The sequence below is a fragment of the Mobula birostris genome, chromosome X (genome assembly GCF_030028105.1).
Source record: "Mobula birostris isolate sMobBir1 chromosome X, sMobBir1.hap1, whole genome shotgun sequence".
NCBI classification, from domain to species: domain Eukaryota; kingdom Metazoa; phylum Chordata; class Chondrichthyes; order Myliobatiformes; family Myliobatidae; genus Mobula; species Mobula birostris.
This window is the reverse complement of record NC_092402.1, coordinates 50,976,405-50,988,612: the sequence shown is the minus strand read 5'-3', so window position 1 is coordinate 50,988,612 and position 12,208 is coordinate 50,976,405. Positions and strand designations below refer to the sequence as shown.

At 45.5% G+C, this 12,208-nt stretch overlaps 1 protein-coding gene across 2 annotated transcripts in view; it reads left to right on the top strand.

Annotated features, from left to right (window-relative positions):
* The window catches only part of LOC140191342 (cyclin-T1-like), a 29,887-nt gene that overhangs the window by 11,486 nt on the left and 6,193 nt on the right, over positions 1–12,208 (top strand). The window contains exons 2-7 of one of the 2 annotated variants that reach the window (XM_072248649.1): positions 2,032–2,113; positions 3,045–3,173; positions 4,909–4,969; positions 5,382–5,444; positions 9,447–9,492; positions 11,774–11,937. In XM_072248649.1, coding sequence (XP_072104750.1) covers positions 2,032–2,113; positions 3,045–3,173; positions 4,909–4,969; positions 5,382–5,444; positions 9,447–9,492; positions 11,774–11,937 — 545 coding nt within the window. The other variant, XM_072248650.1, reaches the window with a different exon arrangement.

The window sequence follows — 12,208 nt, the reverse complement described above, 5'->3', positions numbered from 1 at the left end:
CTTGAACTCAGTCTTCCGACTAATAAAGGCCAACACACCATTAACCTTCTTAACAGCCCTGCTGGTATGTGATCGGTGGAATGAGGGATGATGGACAGATGGGGTGTGGATATGGGTTTGATGTTCCCCCTGGCTGCGATGTCTAGTACTTGAGATCACAGTCTCAGTATCAATGATGAACTACAGATTAGGATCAGGTTTATTAACACTGACATATATCAGGAACTTTTTTGGTTTGTGGCAACAGTACAGTGCAAGACAAAAAACTTACTGTAAGTTACAGTAAAAACAAATAAATAGTGTAAAAGAGGAATAGCAAGGTAGTGTTCATGGTTTCACGGACTGTTTAGAAATCTGATGGCAGAGGAGAAGAAGCTGTTTCCTAAACTGTTGAGTGTGTGTCTTCAGGCTCCTACTCCTCCTCCTTGAAGGTAATAATGAGAAGAGGGTATGTTTCAGATGGTGAGGGCCGGAAATGTGAAACTAACAGAAAATCCTGGAAAAACACAACAGATCAGGCAGCACCTATGGAAAGAAGCAGTTGTTTGGGTCTGCAAGCCTTTGTCGGAAAGAGAAAAATGCAGGCAGAGACCGCAGCTGCTGGAATCTGCCCCCAAAAAACAACTAATTGCTGGAGGAAATCAGCAGGTTGATGTTCCTGCATTAAGAGAAAGGTACAAGTCAGTCTTCAGTTGCAGAAGGAGGGATGTGTGAAACAAATTCAGCAGGAAGTAGCACACAATATGCTCCAGGCAATGGCTGTAGGAAGGATGACATTAAGGTGTATGATGTACAGAAATGATTTACAAGGATGTTACCAGGATTAAAGAGTTTGAGTTATAAGAGGAGACTGAATAGGCTGGGACTGTTTTCCCTGGAGTGAGAGGCTGAGGGGATGACCTGATAGATATAAAACCATGAGTGGCATGCATAAGATCTCCAGGATAAGGGAATCTAAAACTGGAGGATATGGGTTTAAGGTGAGAGGAGAAAGATTTAAAGGGGACCTGAGAGGTAACTTTTACATCGAGAGGGTGGCAGATGTGTGGAACAAGCTGTCAAGGAAGTGGTTGAGGCAGGTACAATTGCAATATTTAAAAGACATTTAGACAGGTGCATAGATTCAAAAGGATATGGGCCAAATGTTGGCAAATGAGACTGACTTAGATGGGATTCTTGGTTGGCATGGACCAGTTAGGCCAAAGGGCTTGATTTCCACGCTGTTTGACTATGGAGGAACTGGGTGGGGGGGGGGGTGAGGTAAAATGTTTCCTCCAGAACACTCAGTAGTGGAGGCAGCAGAGACTCCCTCCCCATATTTAAACAGGACAATGGAATCAGTGGGAAAAGTAGGGGCTGGGCTAGGAATCTCTTTACCCAGTGGATCAAATGGTCTCCTGTCTTGGTTGTTTCAATAAATTGTGAGTTCCAGTTCTGGTACACCTCTCTTGCATCCTTTCCAAAGCCCTTGTATTTTTCCAAAAGACTAGTACCCATAAATGAACCAGCACTAGGCAGACAGACGTCTCTGAGGCATCCGGGGCAAATTGCTGCCTTTTTTCCTCCCCTCACAGAGTGAAAACATGGCCATAAATGAAGTCTGTCAGCAAGGAGAACTTCGGGTTAGAGGTTAAGAAATACAAGGGTCATGGTGGGAAATGATATGCAAGGGATTGTAAACAACTGTGATCCTTCTGAAGTTAAGTATCTAGATGAAATTGGAGATGAAGGATGATAAAATCAAGGAGAGAACGTTGCACGAGTAAATGCAGAATGGCTTTGATTTTGCTTTTGGAAGTACCATGACTGTTTCATGCTGTTAAATGAGATGAATGATGATGCATCAATGTTAGTCTGTTAATTAAAAAAAAACAGTATTGTAATTCTATAAATATGTAGTTTCTTGAGCAATTACAACTACTAGAAATTTATTAATGTGAGTCTATGAGCTGTGTGCTTGCTGCTGTGTATAACTGTACTCGGCTTAAAGTCGGGATGGTGTGTTCTTCCTCCTTAACACGGTAACCGCAGTTCTCAGCTGACCATTAACACGGCAATCGTTTACATGCACCGATTTTATATGCAGCAGTGTTTCACCAAGTTTCATCGCAACGTAAGTGTTCTGTCACCAGCTTAGACCGGATTTATGTCAGCACGCAGGTGATGTAACTATCAGCTGTGAACCCTGCCATCCATATCTACGTCACATGTCCTGTTCCCCGGTGAATGTGTGACACTGCCTCGGTGTTACTACATGACGGTATCACACACATATAAATCTTTAACATTGTATAACATACAAACTTTTTGTGAATTTTAGTACTATATATTGCACACAAATCCTATAAGCTATAAATGGATAGCCACAGGCTGCGTAGTTATTATTCAGTAACATATCATTGAAGGTCCCTGTACTGTTAATGTATGGCACTACATAATATACAGCGCCTGCATACTTTATGTACAACACCATAACACACACATTCTCCTGTAGATCCACTTCAGCACTGTATCACTGACTGTACAGTTGATATATGCCACTATATATTGTTCCCAATATAGTTATCGTACAGCACTACGTCATACACAGGTCAGATAAACCATGTAACATTATCGCATACAGGTAGTGTATAGTTCTGTATCTATCACACACAATCCTATATAGTTACTGTGCAATGCTGTATCACATACAATTCCCAAAGAGTTAATGTATTTATCCTTTCTAGGATCAATGTACAGTACGATAACATATACAGACCTGTGTTCAGATAATGAACAACACTGTCACACTTAATCCTTTGCATAACTACTGGCCAATGATGTTGCATGCATGGTATCTATACAGTTGGTATACAACACATTAATATACACTGTCCCTTACATACTATGAATTCAGTTTATGACACATAATCTTTTGTACAGTAGTTAAAAGGATTGTGTATTACACATAATAGCTGTACAGTTAACATACAGCATTGTATCACACAGTCCCTATACCGTCCACTGTGCTGTCACACTCTGACCCTCCCTTGTACTTTGCGTAGATCATCGCCCCTGCCACTCTCTTCTTAGCTGCCAAGGTGGAGGAGCAACCTCGCAAGCTGGAGCATGTAATTAAAGTGGCGCACGCCTGCCTGAACCCACAGGAACCCCCACCTGATGTCAAGAGTGAGGTAGGTCCCAGCTGAGTCTCATTTGGTGGGCACCCTTAGCTCGACACCCACATGCTCCTGGATTTTGGCATCCCTTCTGCTCCAAGAAGTGTCACTATTGAATGGGAGCAAGCAAGCATCATAGGAAAGGTTGAGTGAGTTAGGGCCTTTTTTTGGAGCAAAGGAGGATGACAGGCAACTTGACAGAGGTATATTAGATCTTGAGGGGCATAGACAGAGTGGGCATACTGTGCCTTTTATCCAGGGCAGGAATGGCCAATACTAAAGGATATTCATTTAAGATGATTGGAAGAATGTAGAGGGGAGATGTCAGAGGCAGTCTTTTTTTATAGAGTGGTCAATGTGAGGCTGATACATTAAGGACACTTAAGAGACTCGTAGATAGCCACATGGATGATAGAAATAATGGAGGACTATGTGGAAGGAAACAGTTAGATCTTGGAGTAGGTTAAAGTTTGGCACAACATTGTGGGCCTGTACTGTTCAGTGTTCTATAATGTTCAGAGTGTGCATTCACACAGCTGCAAGAATAGTTCTACACTTGTAACAGTCTCTTTTTTTTGCAACTTCTATAAACATGTTATTTTCTCTGGAGTGGCAGAGGCTGAGGAGACATCTGGTAGAAGTTTAAAAGATTATTAGACCCATAGATAAACAGTCATGATCTTTTTCCAAGGGTGTAAATGTCTAATAATAGAGGGTATAGTTTTAAGGTGAGAGGAGCAAGTTCAAAAGTTCAAAGACATCCCATTAGAACAGAGATGAGGAGGAATTTCTTTAGTCAGAGGGTGGTGAATCTGTGGAATTCATTTAAAATGGAGGTTGATAGGTACTTTGTAAAGACATCAAAAATTATGGGGAAGAGGCAAGAGGATGGGGTTGAGAAGGAAATAAATCATCCAAGATCAAATGGTGGAGCAAACTTGATGGGCTGAATGGCCTGATCCTGCTCCTTTGTCTTATGGTCTTAAGGGGGTGTGCAGGGGACATTTTCTTACATAGGGAGTTGGTGCCTGGAACGTGCTGCCAGGGATAGTTGTGGAGGCAGATATGATGGAGGCATGAGATTCCCAGACACATGAATGTACATGGATATGGATCATTTGTTAACATAATTTGTTAATTTGGTACAGAGGGTGGGCTGAAGGACCTGTTCCTATGCTGTACCATTCTGTGTTCCACCTTAGAAAAGTGAGCTGTACAAGTGCACGGCACCGGTGAATCGAATCAACTGGAGAATGCAACAATACTCTGGAGTCGGGCAGGTTCATGAAGAGTGCACTTTTCAGCATTACCCCGTTAGAATGGGTCCTTCGGTGTTTTGTACATTTGGAAAGAACCCATTTGGGTGCCGTACTTCTTGACTGAGATGTCCACTCAGAGCTTCGTGCCTTTGAGCAGTGTCAAGCTGAGCACAGCACCTTTAGAATGCGCGAGCTGGAGTGTGCAAATTGGCACAAATTGATCCCTCGCTGCATCATTGGCTTTGTGCACTGGAGGGCCGTTCTTCTGGCATTTGTCCACCAGGATCATGTCACTGCTGGTGGTGTGAGTGGCTGGGTGAGCATCAGCACAGACTGTTTTCTCTCTCTCTCCTTCTGAGAGGATGGGAGTGAAGCCAGCAGCACAGATCAGTGGGTGAGAATAAAGCTGGTACTCCCAGATTGCAGTGGAAAGGTGTGGCTGTGAGATCTTGATGCTGCTCCCCGTAACCCTGCTGCCCTCTCTGTCACAGGCCTACCTGCAGGAAGCACAGGACCTGGTCATCCTAGAAAGCATCATACTGCAGACCCTGGGTGAGTCTGGAGATGGGGAGGCTGGGTCGGAGCATGGGGAGGGTGGAGAAGTGGGAGGGGAACTAAGCTGTAGCTCACAATCTCCCTGGGGCTCCAGGGGTGAGAGACATTTATTCTAGGCCTATTTTATTGGGCCTCCCCATCCTTCAGTGAGCAACTCCCGATTCTATGCCATAGGCTGAAGGAGCCTGTTCCCAGTACAACAGGTTCCTGATGGATTGTGACCTCTGCTTCCTACCCACAGTGGGTCCTGGATGGGCTGCTGTCTGCACGGGAGGATCTGGAGGGGTGCAGGGAGCTCAATCTGTAATGTCAGGTTCTGGCAGTGATGGAAGTGAGCACCCCCTCCCCAGATATTCCCCAGTGACACCGCCTGTACCTGCTGTGACCTCTCCTCTCCTCTCCCTTTCAGGGTTCGAGATCACCATAGATCACCCGCACACCCATGTGGTGAAGTGTACGCAGCTAGTCAGAGGTAAGGTATTGGTATTGATATATTATTGTCACCTGTACTGAGATACATTGAAAAGCTTGTCTTCCATACTGTTCATTCAGATCAGATCATTACACAGTGCATTGAGGTAGAACAAGGCAAAGCTATATCAGAATGTAGAATAAAGTATAACAGTTACAGAGAAAGTGCAGTGCAGGTCAACAATAAAGTGCAAGATCATAACGAGATATATTGTGAGGTCAAGGGACTATCTTATTGTACAAGATGCAAACACGAGGAAATCTGCAGATGCTGGAAATTCAAGCAATACACACAAAATGCTGGTGGAATGCAGCAGGCCAGGCAGCATCTATTGGAAGAGGTACAGTCGACGTTTCAGGCCGAGACCCTTCATCAGGACTGAAACATCGACAGTACCTCTTCCAATAGATGCTGCCTGGCCTGCTGCGTTCCACCAGCATTTTGTGTATGCTTATTGTACAAGAGGTCTGTTTGAACGTCTGATAAAAGTGGGATAGAGGCTGTCCTTGAGCCTGGTGGTATACGTTTTCAGGCTTTAATATCTTCTACCCAGTGGGAGGGGGGAGAATGTCTGGTGTGGGTGGGGTCTTTGATGATGTTGGATGCTTCACTGAGGCAGTGAGAAGTGTAGACAGAGTTCATGAAGGCGAGGCTGGTTTCTGTGATGTGCTGAGCCGTGTCCACCTTGCGGTCACATGCAGAGCAATTGCCGTGCATCTGGATAGAATGCTTTCTGTGGTGCATTGATAAAAATTGGTAGGAATCAAAGGGGACGTGCAGAATTGCTTTGGTCTCCTGAGGAAATAGAGACAGTGATGATCTCACTTAGGAACTTGAAACTCTCAATCTCAACACTGTTGATGTAGACAAGTGTTTGCACTGTTCCCTTTTGACCAGTTCTTTTGTTAACATTGAGGGAAAAGTTGTTGTCATGATATGTCACAAAGCCCTCTGTCTCCTTCTTGCACCCTGACTCATTGTTATTTTGAGATAAGGCCCAATTCAGCAATGTCATTTGCTAACTAGGGGAACGAGATGTTAGGGGGACAAGAAGGTAAGTGAACTAGGTGTGCTGTAGTGTTGTACAGCACAGAGACAGGCCTTTTGGTTCATTGTGTCCGTACTAACCCCCATTTCACAAGCACTTGCTCCATAAATTTCCCTACCTTGGTGATACGAGTGATACTCCAGATACCTCTCCAATGTTGTGGGAGTCTCTGCTTCCTCCTCCACCCTTAGACGTTGTGTTCCAGATTCCAAACCCCACCCCCCCAACCCTCTGGGGGAAATGTTACCCATAACTTTAGAGGAAAGAGATTGCTGTGCCTTTGGCAATGATCCTTGCGTCCTCAGTGGCCACAGGAGTAATAGGACCAGATGATTTGGAGGGTGGCAAATGATGTTATTCCTTTGTTTAAGAAAGGGAATTGGGAATTATAGACCAGTGAGTTTACTTTAGTAGTGGGCAAGTGATTGTAGGAATTATGAGCGTTTGGAGAAGCATAATCTGAATACGGATAATCAACATGGCTTTGTGAGGGGCAGGTCATGCCTCACGAGCCTGATTGACTACTTTGAGGATGTTGTAAGGGATTGATAAGCAGGCTTTGAAGATTTGGATCAATGAGGGAGAAGGAACATTCCAAAGTTGCAAGGTATTTTATTAATAAAATGTGATAAGGATGAAGAAACATATATAACTAGGGTGCCTAAGACTTCTGCACAGTACTGTAGTAATTTTAATGTATTGCACAGTGCTGCTGCTGCTGCAAGAAAAATCTAATTTCATGAAATACCCTGAGTGATGATAAACCTGATTCTGATATGCATCTCGATTGTGGACTGAGAGTGGGAAGGGGGCAGGGAATCATGGTTGGGAAAAGGAGAAGGGAGAGGGAAGTACCAGAGAGGGAGAGTTTTGTTTCTGAACTAGTCTTGCTTGCTTTCCAAAATTTTATCAGTCAAGACTTTAAAATTGAGGTTGGAGCGGTTGAGTTGTCATTACTGGTATATTCTTGACTTAGGGCAAGGTTGCGCACTGAGTAAGGTCTGCGCGACTCCCTCCTTAGTAAGCATCTCCTGATGAAATTCTGTGGGTAACTGTTGTTCTGGGGCATATTGAATAAATGCTTCTCTTCCCTGGCCTGAAGTATAGTGGTGCTGCAGTGTGTTTGTGCTCTCTTAAATAAGGTGCGAATGCAGCTTTTCCTGGGGCAGGCTGGGTGGTTACAGTGATGGTTACCCACAGAATTTCATCAGGAGATGCTTACTAAGAAGAGAAAGTCGAGCAGACCTTACTCAACGCACATTGAAACGCACGACATCGTGGGTCGAAGAGCCTGTACTGTGCTGTAATGTTCCATAAGACCATAAGGCAGGAGCAGAATTAGGCCATTTGTTCCATTGAGTCCACTCTGGCTTTCCATCCTGGCTGATTTATTTTCCCTGTCAACACCATTCTCCTGCCTTCTCCCCGTAACCTTTGACGCCCTCACGAATCAAAAACCTATCACCATCCACTTTTAAATATACACAATGACTTGGTCTCCACATTCATCTGTGGCAATGAATTCCACAGATTCACCACCCTCTGTCTATTCTGAGGCTGTGCCCTCTTGTCCTAGACTCTCCCACTATTGGAAACATCCTTTCCACGTGCATTCTTTTGAGGCTTTTCAATTTTCGGTAGGTTTCAATTTGATAACTCATCATTCTTCCAAACTGAGGACAGACTCAGAGACATCAAGTGCACCTCATACATCAATTTATTTAATCTTGGGATCATTCTTGTGAACCTCCTGTAAACCCTCTGCAATGCCAGCACATTCTTTCCTAGATAAGAGACCCAAAACTGCTCACAATTCTCCAGATGTGGTCTGGCCAATGCCTTATAAAACCTCCACTTTCTCACAATTTGTACCCATGCCTTCATGTTCTAAACTCCCTGATCATGACAAAAAGATTTTTACCCTTATCTGTCCTCCTCATAATTTTGCACATCTCTATCAGGTCCAAGGAGAACAGACCCAACCTCTCCGTTCTCTCCTCAAAACCAGAACATTTCATGCCTGGCATCTTCCTGGGAAAGCGCCGCTGCATACTCAAAGTTGGGGAAAAAGTCAAAGGGGGAAAACAGTCAAAGTGGAGTTTATTGTCATTGTGTACAGGTGCAATGAAAAACTTACTTGCAGCAGCTTCACAGGCACAGAACATCAGAAACACAGCATTCACAAGGAAACATAAATTATGACAGAAAGAACACAACTTGAACAAAATGTTCATTGTAGTGCAAAGTGGTCAGTGTTTCTGTACTGAGGTAGTGATCAGGGTTGTGTGGGTTGGCTCAAGAACCGGATGGTAGAAAGGAAGTAGCTGTTCCTGAACCTGGTGGTGTGGGACTTCAGGCTTCTGCCCAATAGAAGCTGTGAGAAGATGGCATGGCCTGGATGTTGGGGAAATTTGATGATGCATGATGTTTTCTTGAGAAGGGATGTGCATGTGATGTAATGGGCAGAGTTCACTACTGTCTGTAGGTTCTGAAGAACTTTGTTAGAGTGTTTGATAACAAGCTGAACTTCCTGAGAAAGTAGACACCAGCACACCTTCCTTGTGATTGTGGCATCACATCTTTCCAATCTCTACAACCAACTCCTCTCTCTCTGTGACCCCCTTTGATCACTATACGTTCACTGTCTCTGTAACCCACTACACTCCTTCCTTTCTGTCACCTCCTCCGGCCCCTACAGCCCTCTCAGTCTTTGTGACCTCCTGACCTCCTCCAGCCCTTACACTCCCTCCTCTCTGTAACACCTTCCAGCCTTTATACTCCTCCCTTTCTCTCCAACGCCTAACCCTTGCTCCTTGACCAAGCTGTTGGTGGATGTCCCCAACATCTCTTGCTGGCTCAGAGATTGGTAGTTCCCCATGATGTTAATGGTGCTCCTATTGCTTACTAAAATATAAAACTAACCTTCACCCCTCTCTCTCTTTCTCTCTCTCCAGCGAGCAAGGATCTGGCACAGACATCATACTTCATGGCTACCAACAGGTTGTTCCTCACACCGCCCCTCATGGCGCAGTGCCCAACAGCTTCCTTTTATGCCTCTTCTGCTCCTCCCTCCCTCTCACTCACCCACTTTCATAGCGCTCCCTCCTAGCCTGCTCCTGCTCCGGGCAGAAGCTGGCAGAAGCTGCCTGCCTGAGGTGGTCACTGAGTCATTACCAGTGGCAAGCAGCCTCTCTGAGAAAGCAGAGGCCATGTGACGCACACGCGTCCATGTGCTTCTTTTGGCGTGCCCACATACCACATGTATCCATGGAAGTCTGATTATAACTGTGTCTGCCATCACATCTGTGTACGGGTATTGCAACAGCATGTTCATGCACGTGTACCTGCACAGGTGTGTATGTGTGTGCATCTCTGCGAGTGTCTGCAACACTCCTTCAGAAAATGTCTCTGTATTGTGTGTGTATGATGTACATGTATGTTCTGCTATGTTTGCGTTTACTGTATAGAACATAGAAAACCTACAGCACAATACTGGCCCACAATGCTGTGCCAAACATGTACTTGCTTTCGAAATTACCTAGGGTTACCCATAGCCCTCTAATTTTCTAAGCTCCATATACCTGTCCAGGAGTCTCTTAAAAGACCCTACCGTATCCGCCTCCACCACCGTCACCGGGAGCCCATTCCACGCACTCACCACTCTCTGCGTAAAAAAAAAGCTTACTCTTGACATCTTCTCTGTACCTACTTCCAAGCACCTTAAAACTGTGCCCTCTCGTGGCAACCATTTCAGCCCTGGGAAAAAGCCTCTGACTATCCACAAGATCAATGCCTCGCATCATCTTATACACCTCTATCAGGTCATCTCTCATCCTCCGTCGCTCCAAAGAGAAAAGGCTGAGCTCACTCAACCTATTCTCATAGGGCATGCTCCCCAATCCAGGTAACATCCTTGTAAGTCTCCTCTGCACCCTTTCTATGGTTTCCACATCCTTCCTGTAGTGAGGCGACCAGAACTGAGCACAGTACTCCAAGTGGGGTCTGACCAGGGTCCTATATAGCTGCAACATTACCTCTTGGCTCCTAAATTCAATTCCACAATTGATGAAAGCCTATGCACCATATGCCTTCTTAACCATAGAGTCAACCTGCATAGCAGCTTTGAGTGTCCTATGGACTTGGACCCCAAGATCTCTCTGATCCTCCACACTGCCAAGAGTTTTACCATTAATATTCTGCCATCATATTTGACCTACCAAAATGAACCACCTCACACTTATCTGGGTTGAACTCCATCTGCCACTTCTCAGCCCAGTTTCGCATCCTATCAATGTCCCACTGTAACCTCTGACAACCCTCCACACTATCCACAACACCCCAAACCTTTGTGTCATCAGCAAATTTACTAACCCATCCCTCCACTTCCTCATCCGGGTCATTTATAAAAATCATGAAGGGTAGGGGTCCCAGAACAGATCCCTGAGGCACACCACTGGTCACCAACTCGGACCCCAAGATCCCTCTGATCCTTCACACTGCCAACACTGTACGTTGTATCATAGAACAGTAGAGCATAGCAGAGGCCCTTTGGCCCATGATGTGCCAACCTTTTAACCTACTCTAGGTTCAATCTAACCCTTCCCTCCTACATAGCCCTTCATTTCCCTTTCAGTCTGTAAATGTCCTTATTGTATCTGCATATACCACACACCCACTACTCTGTGTAAAAAAAAACTCACCCCAACATCCAATGTGTGTATCTGTGCCTGTTTTTATGTTGTTCTTTCTCTGTGTATCTCTATGATCTGTAAATATGTTGTGTGTTTAAGGTGTATGTGTTAGTAGGAGGTGTGACGTGTGTATGTATCTTGAGTGTCAGTGTATTGTGTGTATATGATGCATCAATGTGTTATGTGTGTATGGTGCATACAGTATGTGTGTCTTGTGTTGGAATGCAAGTTCAGTGTATATGTTTATCTCTATATGGTGTGTTGTGTGTGTATGCTTGTTGTATACAACTTTGTAAGGTACATTCTGTGTTAGTCCCTCAGCATAGACTCCTGTCTGCCTCCTCGCCCTTGGAAGGAGTCCTTTCGAGAGCAGTGGAAAGGAAGCACTGGGATCCTCCACCTTTCAGCCGTCGCTCAGTGTCCTCTGCCCTGCCTCCCCCCCGGCACTCAGCCTGTGCCACTACTGTTGATTCATGAGCTCATGGCACAGTCCACCCACGAGACGATTTAACGCTGTGCTTTCTCTTCTCACCTCACCCCTCCTCCACCGCCCGACCCACTCAACGCTCGCTGGCCCGTCTGCCCTGCAGCCTCCACCTCACCACCTTCTGCCTGCAGTACCAGCCTGCTGTGGTGGCCTGTGTTTGCATACACCTCGCCTGCAAGTGGTCCAACTGGGAGATCCCCGTCTCCACAGACGGCAAGAATTGGTGGGAGTATGTTGACCCCACCGTCACACTGGAACTGCTGGATGGTGAGTCCTATCCCCCAGAGCCTGCTGACAACAACCCTGGCTGGGACGAAAATCCCTCCACACCGTCTCGTGCACACTCCTGGGATCAGACACAGAGTGACGCTCCCTCCACACTGTCCCATCACACACTCCCAGGGTCAGACACAGAGTGAATCTCCCTCCACACTGTCCCATCACACACTCCTGGGGTCAGACACAGAGTGAATCTTCCCCCACACAGTCCCATCACACACTCCCGGGGTCAGACACAGACTGAAGCTCCCTCCACACT